Raw genomic sequence first — 21703 nt, 5'->3', positions numbered from 1 at the left:
AATTGAGTTATTTGTAGTGAGGTGGATGGACCCGGAGACTGTCATACAGAGTGAAGTAAGTCAGAAAGAGAAAAACAAATACTGTATGCTAACACATACATATGGAATCAAAAAATATATATGGTTCTGAAGAACCTAGGGGCAGGACAGGAATAAAGATGCAGACGTAGAGAATGGACTTGAGGACACCGGAAGGGGGAAGGGTAAGCTGGGACAAAGTGAGAGAGTGGCATGGACATATATACACTACCAAACGTAAAATAGCTACCTAGTGGGAAGCAGCCGCATAGCACAGGAGATCAGCTCGGTGCTTTGTGGCCACCTAGAGGTGGGATAGGGAGGGTGGGAGGGAGACGCAAGAGGGAGGAGATATGGGAACATATGTATATGTATAACTGATTCACTTTGTTATACAGCAGCAACTAACACACCATTGTAAAGCAATTATATTCCAATAAACATGTTTAAACAAAAAGGTATAAACTGGCAGGAATGGGAAGATGGAAAAGGAGACAACAATGTGATTTAGAAGGCAGAAAAGACACAGATATGCAGCGAATGACTTAGCAGACCCCAAACCTGAATTATAGCCAGAGTGTGGGAAGCTCAGAACCAAGGCCATCCACACCTCAGAACCCGGGTAACTGGCAGATTCAGGTGATGCTGCAGAAGGAAGAAAGGGCCTGTAACAAAGATGGCTGGTGGCAAGTGTCTCTGAGAGCTGGTGAACGTTCCCCTCCCTCAGGATAAAGCCTTGAGTTTTATTCTCTGCAGGGTGTAAAAGAAGGGTCTGCAGGCTGGGAGAGGAGACCTGGCTGTGGATGAGGTCCCCACACCAAAAATAAATCCTAAGAGAGCATATGCCAACGACACCAAGACCCTCCCCCAACCCTGGACCCCAGGAGGCTGGTGGCTTAGGCAGACCCTCCAAGCAGGAGGTGGGATCAGCTTTTTGGGGGGTGAACAGCTAACGTCATCATCAGACTGTGGGACCATACAACCTTCTAGCATCACAGTGATGCTGCATCTGCTTGAAGCCAGAGGGGCTGCCGTGGTCCCTCTGCCCACAGCATCACATACAGACACCAGCAGGTAAATGCAGAGCCCCATTCAAGCCCAGGTCTGCTGACACCACAGTGGACAAAGCCTCAGAAGCCCAGGATATCATCGTAGATGGAAGCCGAGAGATACTGAGGACCCAGAACCTCGAGGCCAGGTTCCCTAGTACCTCCCAGAATCCTGGAGCCAGAGAACAGTTTGGAAAACCTACAGGTCTTATAGGAGCAAAGCAGCCTCCTAAGTGCTGTGCTTCTTCAACCTCAGGGTCCTACACACCAGCACCCGTGCCCACAGTGCTCCCTCTCCAGAAAGCCCCCTCTCCTCCAATCCACCTGCCACATCCAGCACACGGCCTCTGAGAGGTCTTCCGAGATCCCACACTCCAGGGGCCACGCCCTTGGCCCACCCGGCCAGCCACGGGCCTGAGCAGCCCTGAGGGCAAGGCTGAGTCCATCTTTGCTGGAGCCCAGGCCCAGGGCCAGTTCAGGGCTGGTTTGGAACTGACCTCTCCCCAGGCTGTCCTTTCGCTATGGCCCACCTGTCCCCCAACTATGCACAGAGGACTTCACTGAGATGCGGCTTGTGGAGGGAGCCTCTGGCCCGCCCCTGCCCCCACCGTCCACAGCCCCTCTGTCCCCCCCCAACATCTGCACACTCACCTGCTCTTGAGGCTGACCTCTGGGGCCCTCTTCCCAGCCGTGTTGTCTTTGTGGTTCTTTGGACCAACCAGGTTCTGCAGAGCCCACAGGCAGAGCTTACCGCGACGAAGCCAGCTAGAGACCTGCGTGGCAAGTGCACCGGCACCCAACCGTCACCTCCACGGGCACCAGTGCTTCTCACGTTGCTGGAGCCCTTGGAAATCTGTGCTGAGGCCATGCCACGTGGCGCTGGGGAGAGGTTCTGGCTGAACTGGTGCCGGGGGGGAGGTGGTAAGCTGGGCCCCCCGAAGCGCAACGTTTCAGAGTCAGGAGGCTAAGAGGCCCGCTAAACCCTCAGCAGGGAGCGGGCGAAGCCCAGGGAGAGGGTGGGAGCAGGATGTCGCACGTGGGACGGACATGGCCCTTTGCCCGTTCTTCCGCAGTCCTGGCCTCTGCCCGTCTTCTGCCAACTCTCGTGCCTCCAGAATCCTGTCACCCCAGCATCTGCGTGCTGACACAGATGAGTACCAACCCGGACCACTGGTCCCCTGTGCTCCTCGGGGAGCCCCTCCTCAAGGCTGCACAGGTTCCATGCACTGCCACATGCTCTGGTCCCCACAGCCAGCAGCTGGAGCCCTCCAGACCCTCAGCTGTCCAGCTGGGACAGGTCTTGGAAGTGAGGCCCAGAATTCCTAAGAATCTCCTTTCCTTCTCAATTCGGGTGGGAGCTCCAGTTTGCCCTCAAGGGCCAGATTCCCAATGAGGTCAAAGTGTGTTGACAGTTCAGGTTGAATGTGACCAGAAGGCCCAAACCTAAGTCTTACCTGGGAGAGCCCCACCTGACACAAAAGGGTAAAAGAGTAAGGAGCCACTACAGCTGTTGCCTCCTTCAGGTACGGCTAAATCCAGGAGCTCTGTCTGCCTCCCCCTCCCACCTCCACCTTTCTCTCTCCCTCTCCCAGCTCTGCCTTCCTCCTAAATGTCCAAACTCCCTTCTCTGCAGATGGCTCCCTCCTGCAGCCAGGAGAGGTGGCCTGGGGCAGCCCCCGTTTCACACCCTGAGTCTAGCAACCCCAGCAGGAAGATTTCTTCTGACCCTAAGAGAAAACTCTGATTTACACATGCATGTCTGTGACTCAAACCTTGGGGGGGAGGGCGGTTCCACAAAGGAGATGTGGGTTCCACGTGTAGCATCAAGGAGAGCCCACCCACCACCCACTCCCCAGGAAGGGGACCCCTAGAGCTCTCGGGACAGAGACGGCACCCTCACCAGACACAGCTCCCACTCGCAGTCAGAGTGGACTTTTATTAGGAAATCACCCTGCAGACACACTGAGAAGTGCTGTGCTGTGGGTTCAACATTTCCTGAGGAAGGAGAATCACAGTATCAGAGCTGTCAGAGGGACGGGAGCCTAGAGCGGGCAGCTGCTCAGGGAGGCCTGCGGCCAGCACCCCTCACAGCGACAGGACTCAGCCATCAAGAACCGGCACACAGACGCGACACAAGAAACACGCCAGAGCACACACATCTGCACTACGCTTAAATAAACAATAAATACAGAATTCCATTTGCTGTCGTCGCGCCTGAAACAAGAGGAGCCAAAAGGGACGAAGAAAACCAAAAAGTCCTTCTTTCCATTGGACCGAGGGGGAAATATCCCCAAATTATCAAAATGCCTGTTACAAAATACTGTTTTAAAATTCCATTATTAAAAGAATAAATAACAAAATATATAAAAAATAACTCAGTTGCATTAAAATCATAACTAGAAGTTATAGCAAGATTTTTCTGTGTGGCCTGTCTCATAGTGAAATCGTTAATTTTGCTTTGATTTCATTTATTTCCCTCTCACGTGTCCCAGTGTGGGGTCTAGGTAAAATAGTATAAAATTAATAAATAAAAATGTTAAATAAATAGCAAACGTTAACATAAGAGGCTGTGAATATAAATACTTACATTTTGACAAAATTAAATAATTTACAGAATAATTAAACTAACTACTTTCTTATTTCTTCCAGGAAGTGCAATTTCTCTACTTTTAAATACTAACTTGGAATCGCAGTCACAGTTGATTTGGACTCTATTTACATGTTAGGAACATTGTGTTTTTAACACATTAAATCAAAATTTACCTTCTTTCGAATCTCGAATGGATCTAAAAAGAAGTGACACCTTGGTGGTCTCTAGTTAGGAATTTATCCCCTGACCGCGCTGACACTGTCCCCACCTCGGTAAAGCTCAGCCATGACCCGGGTGATGGGCGGGTCACGGGCCACGTGGGCACACAGAGAGCCAGAGGCCCTGGCCTTGACCCCAACATGGGTCTAAAAGGCCACAGCCTCGAGGGAGCCAAACCCTGAGCACAGGGTCTGCAGGCTCGGCCGGGGGTGCTTCCATGTGGAGCTGGCGCTGTCTTTCAGGGGGTCCCGGGCCAGCTTCCTCAAGGCCTACTCCTAACCGACCCTCTGGAACGCTGCTCTCTTCAACCCTTAACGTAAAAACTGAATTAAAGGACAACAGGAAACACACTCGCCACGCGGCCTCACCGCGCAGGCGCACTGGCCACTCCAGGCTGACTCATCACACGCACCACTGCCCGGCTGGGCTGCCCTCTCAGCCTTGACAGACAAAGGAGTACTGTGGTTGCAGCTCCAAAACTTCCCTGAGAACCTTGTCCTTGAGTTTCCCCTGGAGACTTCGAGCTTTCAGAAGCAAAAATAAATCACTTTGTAATACTTCACGCCCCGCACTCGTGTGGAGAGGTCAAGGCCTCTGGCCCGGCGAGTGCATCGCATCGAGGGAGACACGGATTTCCAGGCACCCCTCTGGGTAAACCCCCCGAGGCCGCCCTGGGCTGCCAACTAGAAGTCACTGTGAGTTGGGAATCTCCACTGGGAGGGCAGGGCAAGGGAGGTAAAAGATGGAGGCAAGTCAGGGTACCCCAGGTGCCCCGGATCAGCACGATGGCTCCTCAAACGAGGAGGACTAGACCTGGATGCCCCTCACGGCCTGCTTGATGCTCTCGAGGAGGTCCTTGTTCTCGGGGTTCTGGTAGCACTCCTGGTTGGAGTACATGTCGGTGAGGGTGCTTACATAGGCATCAAAATTCTGTTCGCATATTGGCTCCTAGAGAACAGAACCAGTTTAGCGAGGCCCATCCGTGCAGGGGGCCCCAGGGTTTCCAGAAGCAAGGGAAATCGATGGGGGAAATCTCAGACCCACATGCCCACGCCAACAGAAACAAGCCCATGGACCCACCACAGGCAGCACATGGCACAGGCTGCTCAGGATGCTACAGCCGCCGTGGCCAGCTGTCTGCCCAGGCAGAATCCCCAGGTCGGGGCCCTTCCAGAAAGACCCCAGAGGCAGAGGGGTGCCCGCCCTCCCAAGAGCCCCAGGACGTGGCTGCCAGCTCAGCTGTGGTGGCCACGGGGCCGCTGCTACTTACCATGTGCGGAAGGCGGATGTTGGCAAGACTTTGGATGAGGGCTTGGCTCAGGCCGGACAGCTCCAGGAACAGGGCTTCGTTCTGCTCCTCAATGAGTCTGTTCTCCTCCTCGATGTTCTTCAGGCTTCTCTCCATGGACGAGATCTGCGCCAGACAGAGATGGGAGCTGCCTTCTGACGCATCCCCCTGGGAGCACGCGGGGCGTGCCTGCTGGGCCACGCCTCACGTCCCTCTGCGAGAGGGTGAGGAGGCAGGGGCCCTGCCACGAGTGAGGGCTGGCAGCACCCTGGTCCCTGGGTGGAGGAGGGGAAGCAGTGACTGAGCCAGGGCGGGGGTGCCACGGCTTTATGTGCCCCATCTGTCCTACGGGGTGGAGAGGAGCACAGACTGAGGCACCTGGGCTCAAGTCCCAGCCTGCTACTAGCTTCCTGTTCTTCCTCTCCGGTAGGGACACCGTACACACCTTGTGGGACATCCGCCTGCCTTTGGGTTTCCCCCACCAGAAAGACCAACCAAGTGCCTTATGAATGCTGTGAAGGCAAGCAAAGCAGGCCGCTGCAGCTCTCTGCAACTCACGGCCGAGTGGAACCAGCCGATGATCCCTCCAGCACACCAGAGAGCATCCTGGGATTTCTGGCACAAACCCTTCTCCTTCTCTGGACCCAGCAGGGCACTGGGAGGGAGCCTGGAAGTTCTCCCAGGGGCTCTAAGGGTTCCACATGGAACAGCAGAGGATGGTGATGACAGGGCTGATGGCCATGGGCAGTCTCGCCTGCTCTAGGTGCCACAGGCACCACGTGAGTCTCAGCGTGAGCAGAACCCTGTGCAGAGGGTCACCACCCTGTGGGGAAGGTGGGCGAGAAGCCCACCCCGGGGCCTGGCCCAGAGGAGACATGCTTGGGAGGGCAGCTCCCAGCCCCACTGCATCTCAAAGGAGCCTCAGGGCAGAGGCAAGCTCATGCAGTGTGTATGACACACCAAGCCATCCCTCAGGGGCAGGATGGTGAGCCGCCTTTTAGGAGGCTATGGTTCTGTGACCTGCGGCTGAGGAGCATCACTCTCTCATCACCTAGTGACAAGCCTTTGGCTTTAAAAGTTTTGAGTCGCGGTCTGGAGCCTGCCTTCTCTGCCTGAGCCCTCCTGGGAAGCACACAGCTCAAAACTCCCTGGACGGGACAGGGGACTCCAAGTCCTTCCAAAAGGAGGACAGTGAATAATCTGTCTATAAATAGGTGGGCATTGGCAAATAAAGAGAAATCAGAGGTGCTTCCCAAGGGTGTTGACACTGGGAGATCCCTTGGACTCTGAGAAGGAAAGGAGCAGGGAGGTATGGGGGGACAGCCACCCAGTGGGGTGTCTCGGTCCCCAGAGACAGTCCCTGCACCCCTTCTCTGCTTCCACTGCCTGGGCACGTGGAGAAGACGCTGCACAGCGGGACAAAAATCCCTCCTGATCCCCATGGGCTGATGCTATTTTTACACCAGCTTCTGGGTAACAGGAGGTCAGCGTAGAAGCCCGTCTGCCAGGGGAAGGAGGGGCGGCACAAGTCACGTGGACTCCAACATCTCACACTTCCCATGCATCCCCTCTGCCCTCCAGTTCCGCAGGGCCAGGTCACCTCCTTGTCCCTGGGGACATGTCTGTGTGCAGCCTCCCCTCCTGTGCCCCTGGCTCTGCTCTGGCCCCCACTCAGCAGCCCAGGGAAGGGCATGGTCTTCTTTTCAAAATAGACCATCACTGTTCTTTGTGGGGTTTTGTTCTTTCTTTTTCTGGTTGCAAATGTTCGTTTTGGGGAAATCAGAGAGATGGGATGCAGACACCTAAAGTAATGTGTAGCCCTGTCCCTCAGCACAGCAGTTCTTTCTGGGTGGGACACCGTGCTCATCGCTTTCCTCGTAGAAATGCAGTCACCTTACAACAAATGAATGCAGTAGGTTCTCTGATTATCTGCACTCTTCCTGGGAGGACATCCAGGTACAGATCAGATGAGAGCCCCACAAGGTCACGGAGGTGGTTTGTGGCAGCGCTGGGCTGGAACCCAGCGCCAGCCGGGCTCTGAGGACCCACACTGGGGATCTGGTCCTACTAACCCACGGGACCAACCACCACCAGCACCTCAGGATTCCTGACGCCGCGGAGCAGAGCACGTGCTGAGCAGAACCTTGACAAGGCGCTGGGCTCCCCCCACACTCCCCAGAAGAGGAGGTCGAGGATGGGAAGGACGTCCTTGGGCTGGGAGGGCGGGGCGGGGGCAGGCAGGCAGCACCACCCACCTGGGACTGCAGCTGCACCATGGCGGCCTCCATCTCGGAGTTGGACTCGTTCAGGTCGCGAATCTCCTGATTCAGCTGCTTGATCTCCTCGTCGTTGTCCAGCACTGCCCCAGAGAGAAAGCTGAGGCGCGGCTCTCGCATGTGGGGGTCAGCCGAGGCCTGATTTCTAGATGGACCCAGGGACCCCCTTCCCAAGCAGAAGCCCTGGCTCATGGCCCACAGCTCAGGCTGGGAAAGGTGGCCTTCAGGACTTAGTAGACGTGTGTCAGCTGTTTGCCTCCTGGCCCTGGGTCTTGGTGGGAAAATAGACGCCTCTTGGGCCAGTGTTAATTGCTGAGATAAAAATGGAAGTTTTTCCAGATGGTGCTGATTTCCTCAGCTTCCCTCTTCATTGAGCCTGAGTGAGTTCACAGGTCCACACTACGGCTTCCAGCGCTGCCAGCAGGGCTCACCAACCCCCGGGTTAGAGCCGTAATGACCACGCGAGGGCCAGGGCAGCCAGAGGCTCTGAGCCGAGGTCCGGAGGACCAGCGGCTCAGCTCAGGAGCCCTGTCCCCACCGCGACTCACTCCAGGGTGGCTTTGCTTCCCGACCCACTTCTCGCCAGTGCCACCCGCCCACTCTGGCTGCACAGACCACGTGCAGGGGTTGCCGGAGGGCAGCCTTACCATCGCTCGTCTTGAATTTCGTGCCGAGAACCTCATCCCCTGAGACTTTTCCCTTCTTTCCAGCAAAGGTCGCTCTGGGACAGCCAGACAAGCTGGAAGCAAAGGTCACACGTGAAAAGCCAGTCCAAGCTCACGCACCACGGGCCAGTCTGAGGTCACATGTCACGGTGAGAGCTGGCGGCCCGCTGGGATCCTGTCTGGAATGTCGTCGCTCATCCCCGGTGCCCCTCGCTCCCGACTCCAGCCCCCAGGCTCCCTCAATCCTCAGCAGCCCAGGCCATTCTCAGCTCAAGCCACTGCCCTGAAGTCTCGTCCCTCGGACGGCTCGGGGCAAGCGCCCCACCACCTTTTCAGAAAGGACTTCCTACCCCCTCGCTGCTGCTATCTCCCCCCAGTGTGTACCATCCTTCACCAAACTAGGTATTTAACTTATGTGCTGGTTTGCAGGGAGGGCTGGTTGTCCTCTTGTTCTCCAGAGACCATCTAGCTCCAGAGACTGATATCTGATGGACTTTCAGTAATGGCTTGTGGAATGAATGGGCTACCAGTTTGGGTCTTACTTTTTCCTCGAGAAACTACCATTTACACCTGAGCCCCGGTCTGGCCCTCCCTGGGAGCCTTGCCCACAGCCCCGCAGCTGGGGCCCTCCTGGGTGATGGAGGGGCAGGGAGGCTGGGATAGTCACCTCCTGTGGGTGAGGAAGCTCCCGTTGGCATGGCCGGAGCCATCGCAGCCTGGGGTAGGGCAGGTGGGCCCCTCGTTCTTCAGGGGCTTCCAGGAGGAGGACGAGCCATTGAGGGAGCCCTCTTTCTGCCTTCGGGCGGCCAGAGGGCAGCCCGACGCACTTCTGTGAGAGGCGTATTTGCCGCTGATGTGACCAAGCCCCACGCAGCCTGGAACTGGGCACCTGGGCACAAAGAGGTCAGAGGTGAGCCCCAGGCACCGGAGCCTCTGAGAGACCCCCCCCAGGCCAGACCCTAAGACACGCCGGGGTCTCCTGGATGAACGCCAGGCCTTGGAGCAAGAGAAGCACAGAAAGCACAGAAGGACCTGGGCCTGCCCAGCACAGGGCTCATGCTCCCTCCCCAGCCTTGGCCTCACGTCCCCTGCACAGCTGGGGGCTCAGCAGCCACCTTCTCGTCCCGTCCCTCAGCAGCAGTGACCCCTGGGGCCTGGGGCTGGCTCTTGGTGGCCTCCAGGTCCACAGCTGGACCATGCGGCCAGCATCATTTCTGTATCATCCCAGAGGCCACTTGCTGGGAGCTTCCCCTGAGCACTAGCTGTTTGTCACCGCTTTCTACGTGCCACAGACCCAGCAAGCACAGAGGACCCAGTTCACAGAGACGGGTCAGAGGCAGGAAGCCCCCGGGAGGGGGCAGGGCTGGGGGACAGCGTGCTGCCTCGCGGCCCGCACACTCGGACTCATGTCACAGGCGGCCTCCTCAGCCGGGCCCATCCTCATACGTCCCCTGTATCGGCTCTCACTCCTTTCTTGCTCATCCCAGCCACGTGGGCCCTAACATGGGCTGTCCACCAAGCCGGCCCAAGGTCACCTTCGCCGCCGATCCAGAGCAGAGTCACTGCCAGGGGCCCCTGCGGGGGACTTGGGGAGGTTCCCTTCTATGTCCACCACCAAGCCTGGACGCCTCCCAACTGTGAGGTCCCAGGGGGACCACTGGGCCTGGCCCTCTGAGGTACCTGTGAGGTACCTGACGTTACAAGATCAAAAGGCCAAGTGAGAGGCAGCTCTTCAAGTCACCACACGCAGCGGAGTCTAAGCGCTTTTTTCCCACTCTCTTTGCGAAACCCTTGCCTTCTCCTCAGGAGGGACTGCTGGTGCTTCCCAGTAACTGCCTTCATGGTGAGTATTTCAGCTATGTCAACAGTGACACTGCGAGTCTTTCCCTCCACACCCCAGGTCCAAATCTTCAGAGCTGTCAGGTGACCTCACGTTAAGATGTGTGGCACACCCAGGGGACCCCCGGTCAGAGGCACAGCTCTTTGGTCAGGTGCCAGGGCGGCCGGGGGCAACCGAGGCCTCTCCACAGGCAGTGGATATGCAGCTCCCCACCCGCCACGCTGGAACCTCCACAGACTTTCCTTCTTTTTTTTTTTTTGTGGTACACAGGCCTCTCACTGCTGTGGCCTCTCCCGTTGTGGAGCACGGTCTCCGGACGCGCAGGCTCAGGGGCCATGGCTCACGGGCCCAGCCACTCCGCGGCATGTGGGATCTTCCCGGACCGGGGCACGAACCCGCGTCCCCTGCATCGGCAGGCGGACTCTCAACCACTGCGCCACCAGGGAAGCCCCCTTCTTTTCTTTTTATTGGGGTACAGCTGTTTTACAATGTTGTGTTAGTTCCTACTGTACGGCGAGCGAAGTGGAGCTTGCTGCGCTATAGAGCAAGTCCTCGTTAGTTATCTATTTTACACGTATTAGCACGTACACGTCAATCCCAGTCTCCCAAGTCATCCCACCCGCCACCTCCACAGACTGTCTAGGTCAGTTATTCAGTCGTGGGCAAAGGGATTTACTGCAACGTGCTGACCAACTCAAACGCTGCAGACACGAGACGCCTAAGAGGAAGCTCTTCCTCTGTGGGTCCCTCCGCAGCCGCGCCAGTGCCGGCCGACCAAGTCACGCCACGCAGCAGGGCCTGGCACACCGATGGAGGTTTGTGCGGCCACCTGCCCTTGTCTACGATGCTCGTCAGTTATAAGTACGGTTGGTCTGTGGCTGGGGAGGAGATCCTACACAGCGGAGGTGCTAAGTGGGCAGCCCCCCCTCCCTGCCATGGAGCCAGTAGAAACTTCATCCATCCTGTAAATGCTGAACTGTTTCTACAAGTCACATTCTCCACTTGGCTGCAAAATCTTGTTGTTTGTTTTTAAAGCAAAGTTGACAGCACATCAGGGAAAGGAAACCCATTTTTCCCCACTAACTTGAAAAGCGCTGATCTTGACTTTAATCATTTGCAAATGCAGCACAATTCATTTATCATCCCTGCCAGCAGGATCCTTGCTAGACCCATAAGAGCAATGCGTTTGTATGATCACAGGCAAATTCCTAGGTTCTCAGGAGAAAAAATATTCTTTATCCACCCTCTCATTTAGTAGGCAGCATTCACAACACCAACAACCATGTATTTTGCATTTTTGATTTAGCATTCATTACAGTTTTACTGTATAAATTAAATAAACAAGCCACTGCCTTATTACAGCAAACAGCCGGTGGGGCTGTCCCCTTTGAAGGGCATAATGCTGGTCAATTAGGCCCCTCCTCTGCGGCCAAGCAGATGTTTGGGTGGCCAAGCAGCTGGGCTGAGCTCCCAGGAGGAGCAACGGAACCTCGGGCCAGGTTGATCCCCCTGTACAGAGGTGAGTGTCCAGCTGTTCCTGGTCCACAGGGAACACAGTCAGGGCAGACCTGCTTCCCGTGGAACGGCGTGCCCTGCCCCAGCCAAGCCACCCGAGTTCCTGGGCCACCAGGCAGCCAGAGCCATTGTCTTCCAGTCCTCACCCGCCTGGGGGCACCCACTGCCTGCTCTACCTGGTGTCAGCTCTGAAAGTCCTGGGCAAATGGGGTGGTGGGTCACCCCGTCTGCACCTGTGGCACAGCCTCGCCCCCACCTGACAGTGGGGAGCTCGGGCGGTCCCGCCTGGAAGGACCAGTTTTCAGCGATACCAGCCCCCACCAGGCGAGTCGGGGTCTGGGTCAGGGTTCATGACATGTCAGGCACCCCCAGTGAGAAGGTCCATAGAGGGTTTCAGGCCCTCCGACCACTTAAGGCCCAGGATGTCCTCTCTCTTCCCCACAGGACTGTTGAGGTCCCAGTTCAAGGTGACCCTCCCAGGCTCCCTCACTGCACGTCAGCTCCCTGCAGAGGTGTGGGAGCACGCACACATGATTCAAAGACTTGCTGTCTTTCTAACCACCCTCTCCTCGACCCTTGCACCTGACCTTTCCCAGCAGGCCAGGAGCCGTGCAGACCACAATGCCCGTGAGTGCCTGGGGTTGCCAGGCCCCGAGGTCCATGCCCGGGTGCCCAGGTGCCCAGGTGCCCAGGTGCACGGGCAGCAGGGCACTCTGCCTCTCCCGGCCCATCAGACACCGCAAACCTGAGAAGCCCAAGCAGGAGCCAGCACACGCATGCGCCCTCCACACAACGCACACGGCTCCCGCCTGCAAGGGTGTCCCCGTGCACGGTATGAGCGCGTCTGTAAAAATGGGCATTGTCACGGCTATATTAATGCAAGCAGAATCTAGAAGGAGCTTTTAAAATTATAAAATCCAGGAAAACCCCAAGTCTGCACAGCGGCCAAGAGGCCAGCAGGACCTGGACTCACTTCATCAGCTCAGGGTCTTCCTTGTCATCCTTCGCGGGTGTAGCCTTGGCTCCAGTTTTCTTGGCACGAGGGCAGCCTGACAAGCTGGTTTTGAAAGAGGAAACAATGCCACAGTGGTCCCAGGACAGCAACGTCTCACACACACCCCCTGCCTCACCCCTCCCCTTAAGCTCTGTGACAGCACCCCGGCGGGCCCCGGCAGCAGGGCCACACGCAGGAAGCGGCACCGTGTGGCCCCAGCTCTGGTCAGAGGGCGCCCTGATCAGGCTCTGGGAACACTGGCAGTTCCGATGAAAGGGACGAAACTGTCTCTGGATGCGGCAACGTTAATGTCTTACTTGGAGCCTGGAACTTCGTCTGAGGAGGAAACCGTCCCCACCCGCTCCGGCCTGGCACCCAGGGCACGGCAGGCTCACCTCCGGTGCGATGCGTAGTTCCCCGTTATGTGGCCGGAGCCGTCGCAGCCAGGTGTGGGGCACCTGCGGAGGAGAGCGGAGCTGGGACCAGAGCCACGGAAGTCACTTGGCCACAGAAGACGCCTCTGTACTCAGCCCCCTACACGTCCACCCACTAAGGTCTCACAAACGGCCACGTGTGTCCCGGCCGGCCTGCTGCCACAACCTCCGGACCTCAAAGCTTGGCCACCCACTCTCCCCAAGGGGCCCCAGGAGGGCGGAGAGGAGAGCACGTTTCCGCTGCGGGATGATGGGCTCCTGACTCAGCCTCCTGCTGAGGCTAGAGGACTAGGCTGGACTAGAAGGTTCCAGAACACATGTGGGCCTTTAAACAAGCGCTCAGGATGCAAAGCTCACATCTAGGACCGGTTCATCCTCCTGAGCTGGCTGGAGGAAGACGGCCTTTTCTCACCGAGGGCTGCCATCGTCGTGAGCACGAACGGACAGCACTGAGCACCTGAGACGTGCCACCCCCAGAGTGGCGACGTCGGGGCGTGAGTCCTACTTGCTGAGCACCGAGTCCACACGGACGCAGGCTTTCGCGGGATGGCTGGCCCCAGCCGAGGGGAGGGAGGGGAGGGACAAACCACAAAAGCCCACTGTGTACCCCCAAACTGCCTGATGAGTATATCACGTAGAAGGTAACAATTCTCCTCTGATACACCAGCTTGGGTTTTCTTATTTTTTCCCTGAATGTCCACTGAAGAAAAATGAATCATTTCCTGCTGGCGTCAGTGGGGAGAGCACCCAATCCTGCAGGTGGGTCCTCAGGAGGCCTCCTCCAGGGTGGATCTGCCGCCTGTGCCGTGTCCCTCGTGAGGGCGTGGTTTCGTCCTATGGGACCCGGCAGGACCTTGGTGCTTGCATCTGGAGAGCCTGGCACTCACTGGGTGCTTATCTGCCATTCCTGGCTTCATCCTCACACAGAGAGAGGACTGTGGGGCCAAGGCCATTCCTCAGCAAAAATGTGGACCCAGAAGGACAGAGGGCCGAGTGCCAGCCGGGAAGGACACAGGTGGCCCGTCAATCCACAGAGGGCTCCCTCGCGCCCAGGCTCCGGCAGCGTCCGAGACCCTTCCTTTGCATCCTCCTCCCAGCCGTCAGTGGGCGACACTGCCCGCCCATCTCAGGCTGGCATGGCAACACGGAGGGGCTAGATGCCCAGGAGCCTCCTTCCTGACCCCTCGGGCTTTCTTGAGGCCCTCTCTTCACCCCTGCCCCAAGTGTCACACATCAGCGCCTCCCTGGCCTGGCAGCCAGCCAACAGGTCCATCTCCCTTCTGTCGGGTTTGGGGTAACTCTGACCCCACTGAGGCTGGGATGCCTCCCGCCCGTCACGTGTGGTCATATTCCAACCCCCACATCTGGGGCAAAGAGGCTTTTGTGTTCTAACGGAAACCACCCACCACCTCTGTCCAGGTAAGCATCACCCTTTCAAATGAACCTCAGCTGCTGGGACCTCCTGCTCTGACACTCTGCGTCTCTGCGTGGCCCGCGGTCCCAGGGCGCCAGCTGCTCAGAAAGGCCCTCTGGGCCGCACTGAGGGCACCAGGGTGTCCCTCGCATGGCTCTCTGCACTGAGGCCCAGGCCTTGTGACACCCTCTGGAAGGACAGTGCTTCTCCTTCCTTGTCCTTCGCAGCTTCGGAACACAAAAGCTGGGCGCTGCAGGCAGTGGCCAGGATGGCGGGTCCACAGCAGTCCCAGGCCTCTGTGGCCATAAGCACAGCTCTGGTCTGTGGGTGACACCCCTGCGAGTTGCAGCCTCTGGTGGTGCCTGTGAGCGGGTCTCAGGTCTGGGGGAGGTGCCTCGGTGAGAACACGCACGTTGGGGCCTTCCTGCTCCAGGAAGGCGGGGCAGCCCCACCCTCTTTGCTGGCCTTTCCCCAAGAGGCATGTCCAAGAGAGGATGACATCACACGGCTGGAGAAGCAGGTGTGTGCTCTGGGCACCAGTAGCCTCGGCTACTCTTATGGCCCTGGGTAACCCCAGGGCCAGCTCCAGGAGCCCTCCCGCCTTCTCTTCTGAGGGTGTTGTCTGGGCAAGACGAAGAGTCCATGCAGCTTGGTGCACAGCAGACGTCACCCCACCCCCACCCCTGTCCTGTGGCCGGGGCGGGGTGGCGGGGGGCTGTCCCCCAACCTGTGCAGAGCTCCCCCATGACGCCCTTGCAGGCTGGTGGCTGCACTCTGAACGCCCACACACGGAGTGGGCTGCGCAGCCCAAGGCAGCCCAGTCCCCAGCTCCTGGCCACACTGGGCACGTGGGTGGGAAGGACAAACGCCCTTGGGATCTGATTAAAACACGGAAAACACATCGCCTGCAACTGTCACTGCAAACCGGGTGTTGATGGGGGGCCACCAAAAAAGACTCATTTGCAAGGCATGGCACAGGTGCCTTTGCCCCCCGTGGACAGGTCACCTTCAGCTGGCACTGCCACGAGGCTGATCAGGGTGCCAAACCCCCACCGAGCGGGGGAAGGAGAGAGGGGCATGGGGGAGCCAGGCCACATCCACACTGCGGCCTGCGAGAAGCAAGGAGCTCGCTCCACGGAAGGACCCCTGGGGGAGAGAAGCACGTCACAGGGAGTTGGGGGGTAACTTGTTCTCACGCGAGGGAAACTTTCCACTGCTAACTTCCAGGCAAGCCTGGGTTACGGTCCTTCACAGGCTCTCAGCCTCAGAAGGGCACTGGCCCTCCCTGTCGGCCACATTTCTGGACCCAGACCAAGTCCGCGTGTTCCTTCCAGGAGCCCCGACCAACGGCTCTGCAGGAAAAGGGCTACTGGGGGTATGTGGTCACTTCTAGAATTCCACCACCACTCAGGCAGGCCTTCAAACTGGAAAACCATGAAAACTGATCAGTTAGAAAAGCAAGTCGAATTGGAAAAGATAACAGGAGAAAGGATCACAAGAAAGATGGTAGAAGAAGAGAGGAAGGAAAACGGGAAGAGGACGGTGGGGAAGAGTGCTTCGAACCTACAGGACTGAGGGCCTCGCTGCGTTTCTGGGGCTGGACACGGGGTGAACGGGCATGTGTGTGAAGCTGCCATGATGAGCTGAGCCTCAGAGCACGCAGGTGTCAAAGCCGAGAGTTCCCAGAAAGACGCTTCTGGTCATGAACCCTGCCCAGCTGTGCCTGCGGGCACGGAAGGCCCCACTGGTCAAAGAGGCAACGCCACGCTTCTCCTGGCTGCTGGGACCACACAGGCTCCCCGGAGCCACAGAAATGAGGCCGGCAGGACCGGACACTCTGAGAGACCTGGAGCTTCCTGCCCCGTTTCTGAGTCGGCTCTGGTCGCTGGGAGCCTGCGGCAACCGTGGCCCTTCACCTGAGAGGCACCAGAGCCCCACTTCCTCTCTGGCCCCAGATGGGGATGAGCCGGGGAAACCCGGCCTGGATTCAGGCCCCCAGCACAGAGGCCCAGGGCGGGAGGAAGCCCCTGAAGAGGGGGCGACCCGAGGGGCTAAGAGGGGGCCCTCCTTCCACAACCTCGGTTCAGCCTGGAAACCCAGAGCCAGCGCCTTGTGGCTTAGGGCTTAGCTCTGCAGAAGGCATGAAACCACAGGCAGTCACAGTCCCCAGGTCCAGCCCCAAGAGGACGCTGAGAGCCGGGAAACCTCCGGGTGCTTGCTGCTTGCCTGAGCAGGACCATCAAGCAGAGTGGCTGGTGCCACAGGGCGGCCCTGCCCAGACGTCAGGGGCAGGGGGAGCAGAGAGAGGGCACGGCCAAAGGAAGGGGTGAGCATGGAGGAGAGGCGTTGGGGGGAGGGCACGAGGGGCCAAGACGGAAGCCGCGGGAAGGGGCTGCATGAGGAGGGAAGCGCACAGAGCTTCCTCTGCCGTCACCAGCACCCAGCTCACTTAGCAAGAGCTGCACGGCCTCTGAGCCACGGTGAGACGTACGAGCCAAGGCCAGTTCGGGACTCCTCCCGAATCTCCACGGCAGGAGGAAAGCAGGCCCAGACAGCCCGGCAGGGGTCCTCGGGAGAGGGAGAGAACGGGCCAGGCCACCACGAGCCAGAGCCAGGCCCTACCCCTGCTTGGCCCTCAGAGGGGAGCGCGGGAGCGTGTAGCGGCCCTGGGCCCAAGGAGGCAGGCAGACAGCGGCGCTCAGAGCAGGGAGATAGAGGCAGCAGTGGCGACAGCTCAGCCAAGCAGAATCAGCCCCTCCGTGGCCCTGCCCCTCGGCCCCACGGCCCTGTGCCTCGGACTGGGGCCGGCCTGTGCCAGGGCCCTGCAGAAGGCTGCTTTTGGCCGGAGCCTCACGGAAGGAGTGAGCAGAGCAAGGAAGCCGCCCAAGAGATGGGAGGCCAGGAGGGCAGACATACTTGAGGTCAGCAGAATGGGCAGCCATGAGGTTTCTGAGGCTCTTGTCAGCAAGAGGGCAACCAGAGAGGCTGAAAGAGAAGAGATGGGATATCGGGGTGAGCTAAGAGCGGGGGCAGAGGCGCAGAGGAGGAAGACCCACCACGCGGCACCCAGGCCGGGCCGGACCCGAGTCGGGGACGAACCTGCGGTGGGAAGCATAGTTCCCAGTGATGTGGCCGCTGCCGTCACAGCCGGGGGTGGGACAGCTGGACAAAGGAAACAGAGCGTCAGAACAGAGAGCGAGGCAGCCCCGCCAGGCCCGCCCCCCAGGCTGAGCCCGCTCGGAGAGGGCGGCGGGCACCTGCCTCTGGCTCACCCGAGAGCCAAGGCGCGTCTCCTCCCCGCCAGCCCTCGGAGCCGGGCCCTCGCCTCTCCGACTACAAGTTTCTCCCACACAACTTAACTCAAGAAGCAATGGGAACCCACGTGAAGCTCAGCCTAAAGTTGGGGTGCCTCCGAAGCAAGCGTGCTGTGCATGCACACGTGTGCGCGCTGGGGGATGGGTGTGCAGGGAGCCCCTTCCTGACGTGGCAGGGCCTTCCCCGAGGACAAGGCCCCAGACCAGAGCCATCCTGGGGCGAGCCAGCTACAGGGCAGGAGGAAGCTGGAAGCTGGCGGGGTTCGGGGCAGGAAGAGGAACCCCAGGAACAGACTCGAAGCGTCGGTGGGGCTGGATCACCTGAGGGGCTGGGGCCAGGCCTCTCACGTCCCCTAGGGAAGGTGGCTCTCGGCGGGGGCTGGCCAGAAGGCTGTGGGGTAGCTCACGTCTACCAGTAGCTGCCCCCTCTCCAGTGGCCTCTGGTTAAACTGACTGGGCTGCCGGAGCTGAGGACACGGAGCCCAAGGCAGAGCGCACCTCAGGCAGGGGCGCCGAGGGCCAGGAGCGCAGCGGGCGCTCGGGGCTGGTCCCCTCCCCTCAGGCCTTGTCTGCTCTGTGGGCCACACGGGGGCTCACCCTCACTCTTTATCGGCCTGAAGGAGTGGCTTAGAGGCCAGCGTGGCACAGGGGTGAGAGGACGCCTTCCCCCGCTGCCCGGCCCAGGAGGGTGCTAGTAGCGGAGGCCCAGCCTCTGCCCACCAAGCAGCCAGGCCAGGAGGGCGGCCAGCGCGGGGCTGCGCGGGGCCAGCCCGGTCGTCACGGGCTCCCGCTGAGGCGCGCTCCTCTCGAGGCCGTGGCGGTCCCCTGAGGGGTCCTGCCGTCCAAGGTGGGGACTTACGTGAGCAGCTCCTTCTTTATGTCCTTGGAGAGAAACTTCAGCTTAAAGTTGGCCAGGGTGACCTCCCCGGGGTACTTCCTCTCCTCAAAATTCTCCTCCGACACTTCCTGGTCATCTGCTTCAGAAGAAGCAAAAGAATGGGCTGCTGGCTCTGACTGCAAAAAACCAGCAGGGAGAGGTTTTAACCAGCTGGCGGGGGGCCGGGCGCCCGACCCGGGGGCTGAGGGAGAGGGGCCTTTCAGAACGATGTCCACAGAGGCATTTTCCGGAGTCTCCTGTCTTCTGGAAGCAGGAGGAAGACACAGAAAACAGCACCCCGAGGGGCTGGGTGCTCCCTCAGCTCAGCCACTGCTCCTGAGCTGCCCGGGAACGAGCAGCCCCGGGCGCTGCCCAGCACCGCGGCTTCTGACGCCCTCCGCGGACTCAGGCAGGCGGGTCACCGCCAACTACCCGCCCTGGGCTGCAATCTACACGCCAGGGTGTACACCAAGTGCGGCTCCTTTGGGGCTCGGGATGCACTCAGTAGGCAGTGGCACTAAGTGCTTGTTGAAATGCTATGAGGATGAGATAGCACAATGTGCAGAGAATGATAAAAAAATAATCACAGTGACCTTGGGACCGTCTGGCCCTACCGTACCCCAGCCAGCACGATGACCTGAGCGCAGCAGGCACCGAATAAGCACTTTGACCTCAAGTGCAGGGCCTGGAAGTGTTCAATCGCCCCCCAAGGGCAGGGTGCCGTGGATGCAGGGTGCACAAGGGCAGTCCCTCCGCCCAGGCGCAGGGAAGGAGTCCACGAGTCAGGAAGGTCAGTGCCCTACAGGTCAGTCTGCAGCAGACCATCAGCCCCCGTGGTGGATCACAATTCAGATCTCAGGACTGGTACTTGCTGTGCGTCCCAGGCACGCTGTCCAACCTCCTGGGCACCACACTTTTAAACTGGAAAAAATAGCAGCCCCTCCCAGGACGTCTGGGGATGGAAGGAGGAAAGGCCCTTGGCACCATGTCATGCTGTTGTCACTGTTGCCACTGTTACTATTACTGAACAAGGCACAGCTGGGTGGACGAAGTCCCTCAACTTAAGCCCAGTCTGCAGGAGAAACGGGGGTCTCCTGAGGGGGGGACCTGAGGGGGGGGCTGCTGCCAGACTTGGGTGAGGTAAGGCTAAAGAGTGGGGCAGTAGCCCTACCCAGGATGCTCAAGGAGCCTCGGACAGAGCTAGAAGGAGAGTCTGAGCAGGGAATCCAGGGCCATGGTAGAGGGACTGGGAAGGCCTGATCCAGGAGCTGTTTCTGGGGGGTCACCCAAAAGGATGTGGGCACCTGTGCCCAGGGCACAGGGGAGGAGAGGAAGGGGCTGGGGGTCAGCTGAGGCTTCCTGCTGGAGAGTGGACTGTGGACCATGGGGCAGAGTGGCAGGCTTCTGTGGCCAGGGACCACAGGACCTCTGAGACCAGGGTCACCCACAGAGGACATGACAGCCCTGGGAGGGGATGAGGGCGCTCCGGGGGCACGTGGAGGGGGCGGGGGGCAACGCGGCCAGAGAGGCCAGCCTGAGCTGGGGTCAAAGAAAGGGGCAGGGAAAGGGAAGGAGCCAAAGGAGGGGCCGGAGGGGCAGAACTGAATAAGGGTGACAGCAGACGTGGGGACGCTACACTGGTGGCCCAGAACAGGAACAGGAGGGCGTCACCAGGCTCAGACTGGGGCCCCACCTGCCAGGGAGAAACCCTCCTGCCGGCCCCAGGTGGGCACCCTCAGCCAGCCTCCCTCCCCTGGGGGCTCCCTCTGAGAGAGGTGGCCCTCTTCTGAGGCCAGACGTTGGGTTGCAGCCATGTGACTGAGGCAGAAGACCTAGGCCTGGGGCTCGGTCGGCTCCTCTGTAAAGTGGGCTTGCATGCGAAGCCTGTAGAGAGAGGGGCCCTAGCTGGCCCTGAGGATGGGGCTGCGGAGGGGCTGGGCTCTCAGAGGGACCCTCACCACCACCCCCTCCCCCACAGGGACCTGCCCCCGTTGCCCTCCTGGGAGTGGGGGCTGGGAGGGCACCCACAGGCCCGTCCATACTGTGCAGAGGCCACCTGGTCTGAGCCCTCAGAGCGGGGCTTTGCTGTTCGGGAGGCTCTTCTCCTTGGGGAAAAGCCCTCCATCAGCCCCCATCTCAGCTGGGTGGGGTAACTGGGAAGGGAGCGTTCCACTGCCCCCAGACTACAGCTCCAACACAGCGGCCTGGTTTGCGGCTCTTTACCAGGCAGTACTGTCCTGGGACTCTGGCCACTGGCCACCCAAGGGTCTCCTGAGTCCAGGAGTTTTCTCCTGCCTCCGTCCAGGGAGCCAGGCGCCTGAAGTGTCCTGGGGACAGTGAGAAGAGGCTGCTGCCAGTGTTCAGGGTGTCCCTAATCTGGACAGCAGGTTGGTGGGAGGCCCACAGAAATGAGGAATTTGGAGCCATTCCCAAATCATCCCCCGTGGGATCTGAACAAAAGCCCTCTCCTCCCCGTGCTCTGGGAGAACCGCATTGGTGCTGACCACTGATTCTGCAGAGGTGAGAAGGCCGCCTCTCTCTCGCAGGGGACAAGGCCACAGACTGGCCCCATGGTGGAAATCCCTCCAAGAAGGTGGGCTCAGCTGCCCGAAGGGTGCAGAACCCTGGGTGGAAAGGGGCAGGACGCACGGAGGCTCTGCCTGGAGCGAAGGTGCGTTCACACCCGGCCTCGGGTAAGGCAAACTGGCCACCAGCGCCTGCTCAACCTTCCGCCAGCTCAGGACCCCAGGACCCACCTCCTCAGGTTCCTCCTCTCGCTGGCGGCTGGGCTTGGTGTAGTCCAGGGGCCGGTCCCACTCGTCCTGGCGGGAGGCATGGCTGGACTGGGGCGAGGTCACGGAGCTGCTGGGGGCGCCAGTGATGCTCTGGCCCTGGGAGGCATCAGGTGAGGTCACTCCAGGGCCGCCACCGCCGCCGGGGAAAGCGTTCTCCCGCCTGCGGTGTCTGTGCATGCTCAAGTCCAGGGTTCCGTTCTCATCCACCTCAATGTCTGTGGCCTGCGTTGCAAAGGTAACGTCTGTGTTAGACACCACCCCCTTCCCGTGTGTGCCTTCTGGTCCATTACTCAGCTCCCCGGAAGCCCAGACAGTGCCTTCCTCCAAAGGAAGCAGAGCCCAGCAAGCAGAGAAGAGCCTGTGAGGGAAGAAAGCGCCCTGAGGTGCTGTGTGGACTGCACTCTGCCCACTCCCT

General features: G+C 59.5%; 1 protein-coding gene across 1 annotated transcript in view; it reads right to left on the bottom strand.

Annotated features, from left to right (window-relative positions):
* Window positions 1-4683: 4683 nt before the first annotated feature.
* The window catches only part of MYT1 (myelin transcription factor 1), a gene marked incomplete at its 3' end in the record, with an annotated part of 43220 nt that continues 26200 nt past the window's right edge, over window positions 4684-21703 (bottom strand). The window contains exons 12-22 of the mRNA XM_079719591.1: window positions 21250-21510; window positions 18476-18630; window positions 17402-17464; window positions 17219-17287; window positions 12850-12912; window positions 12434-12517; window positions 8773-8994; window positions 8088-8179; window positions 7420-7523; window positions 5147-5290; window positions 4684-4824 (exon numbers count right to left, since the gene is read on the bottom strand). Of these exons, the coding sequence (XP_079575717.1) occupies window positions 4684-4824; window positions 5147-5290; window positions 7420-7523; window positions 8088-8179; window positions 8773-8994; window positions 12434-12517; window positions 12850-12912; window positions 17219-17287; window positions 17402-17464; window positions 18476-18630; window positions 21250-21510 (1398 nt within the window). The remainder of the gene's footprint in view (window positions 4825-5146; window positions 5291-7419; window positions 7524-8087; window positions 8180-8772; window positions 8995-12433; window positions 12518-12849; window positions 12913-17218; window positions 17288-17401; window positions 17465-18475; window positions 18631-21249; window positions 21511-21703) is intronic.

This window comes from Hyperoodon ampullatus, assembly GCF_949752795.1.
Source record: "Hyperoodon ampullatus genome assembly, chromosome: 14".
Taxonomy (NCBI): Eukaryota; Metazoa; Chordata; class Mammalia; order Artiodactyla; family Ziphiidae; genus Hyperoodon; species Hyperoodon ampullatus.
This window is presented reverse-complemented; position numbering and strand designations above follow the sequence as displayed.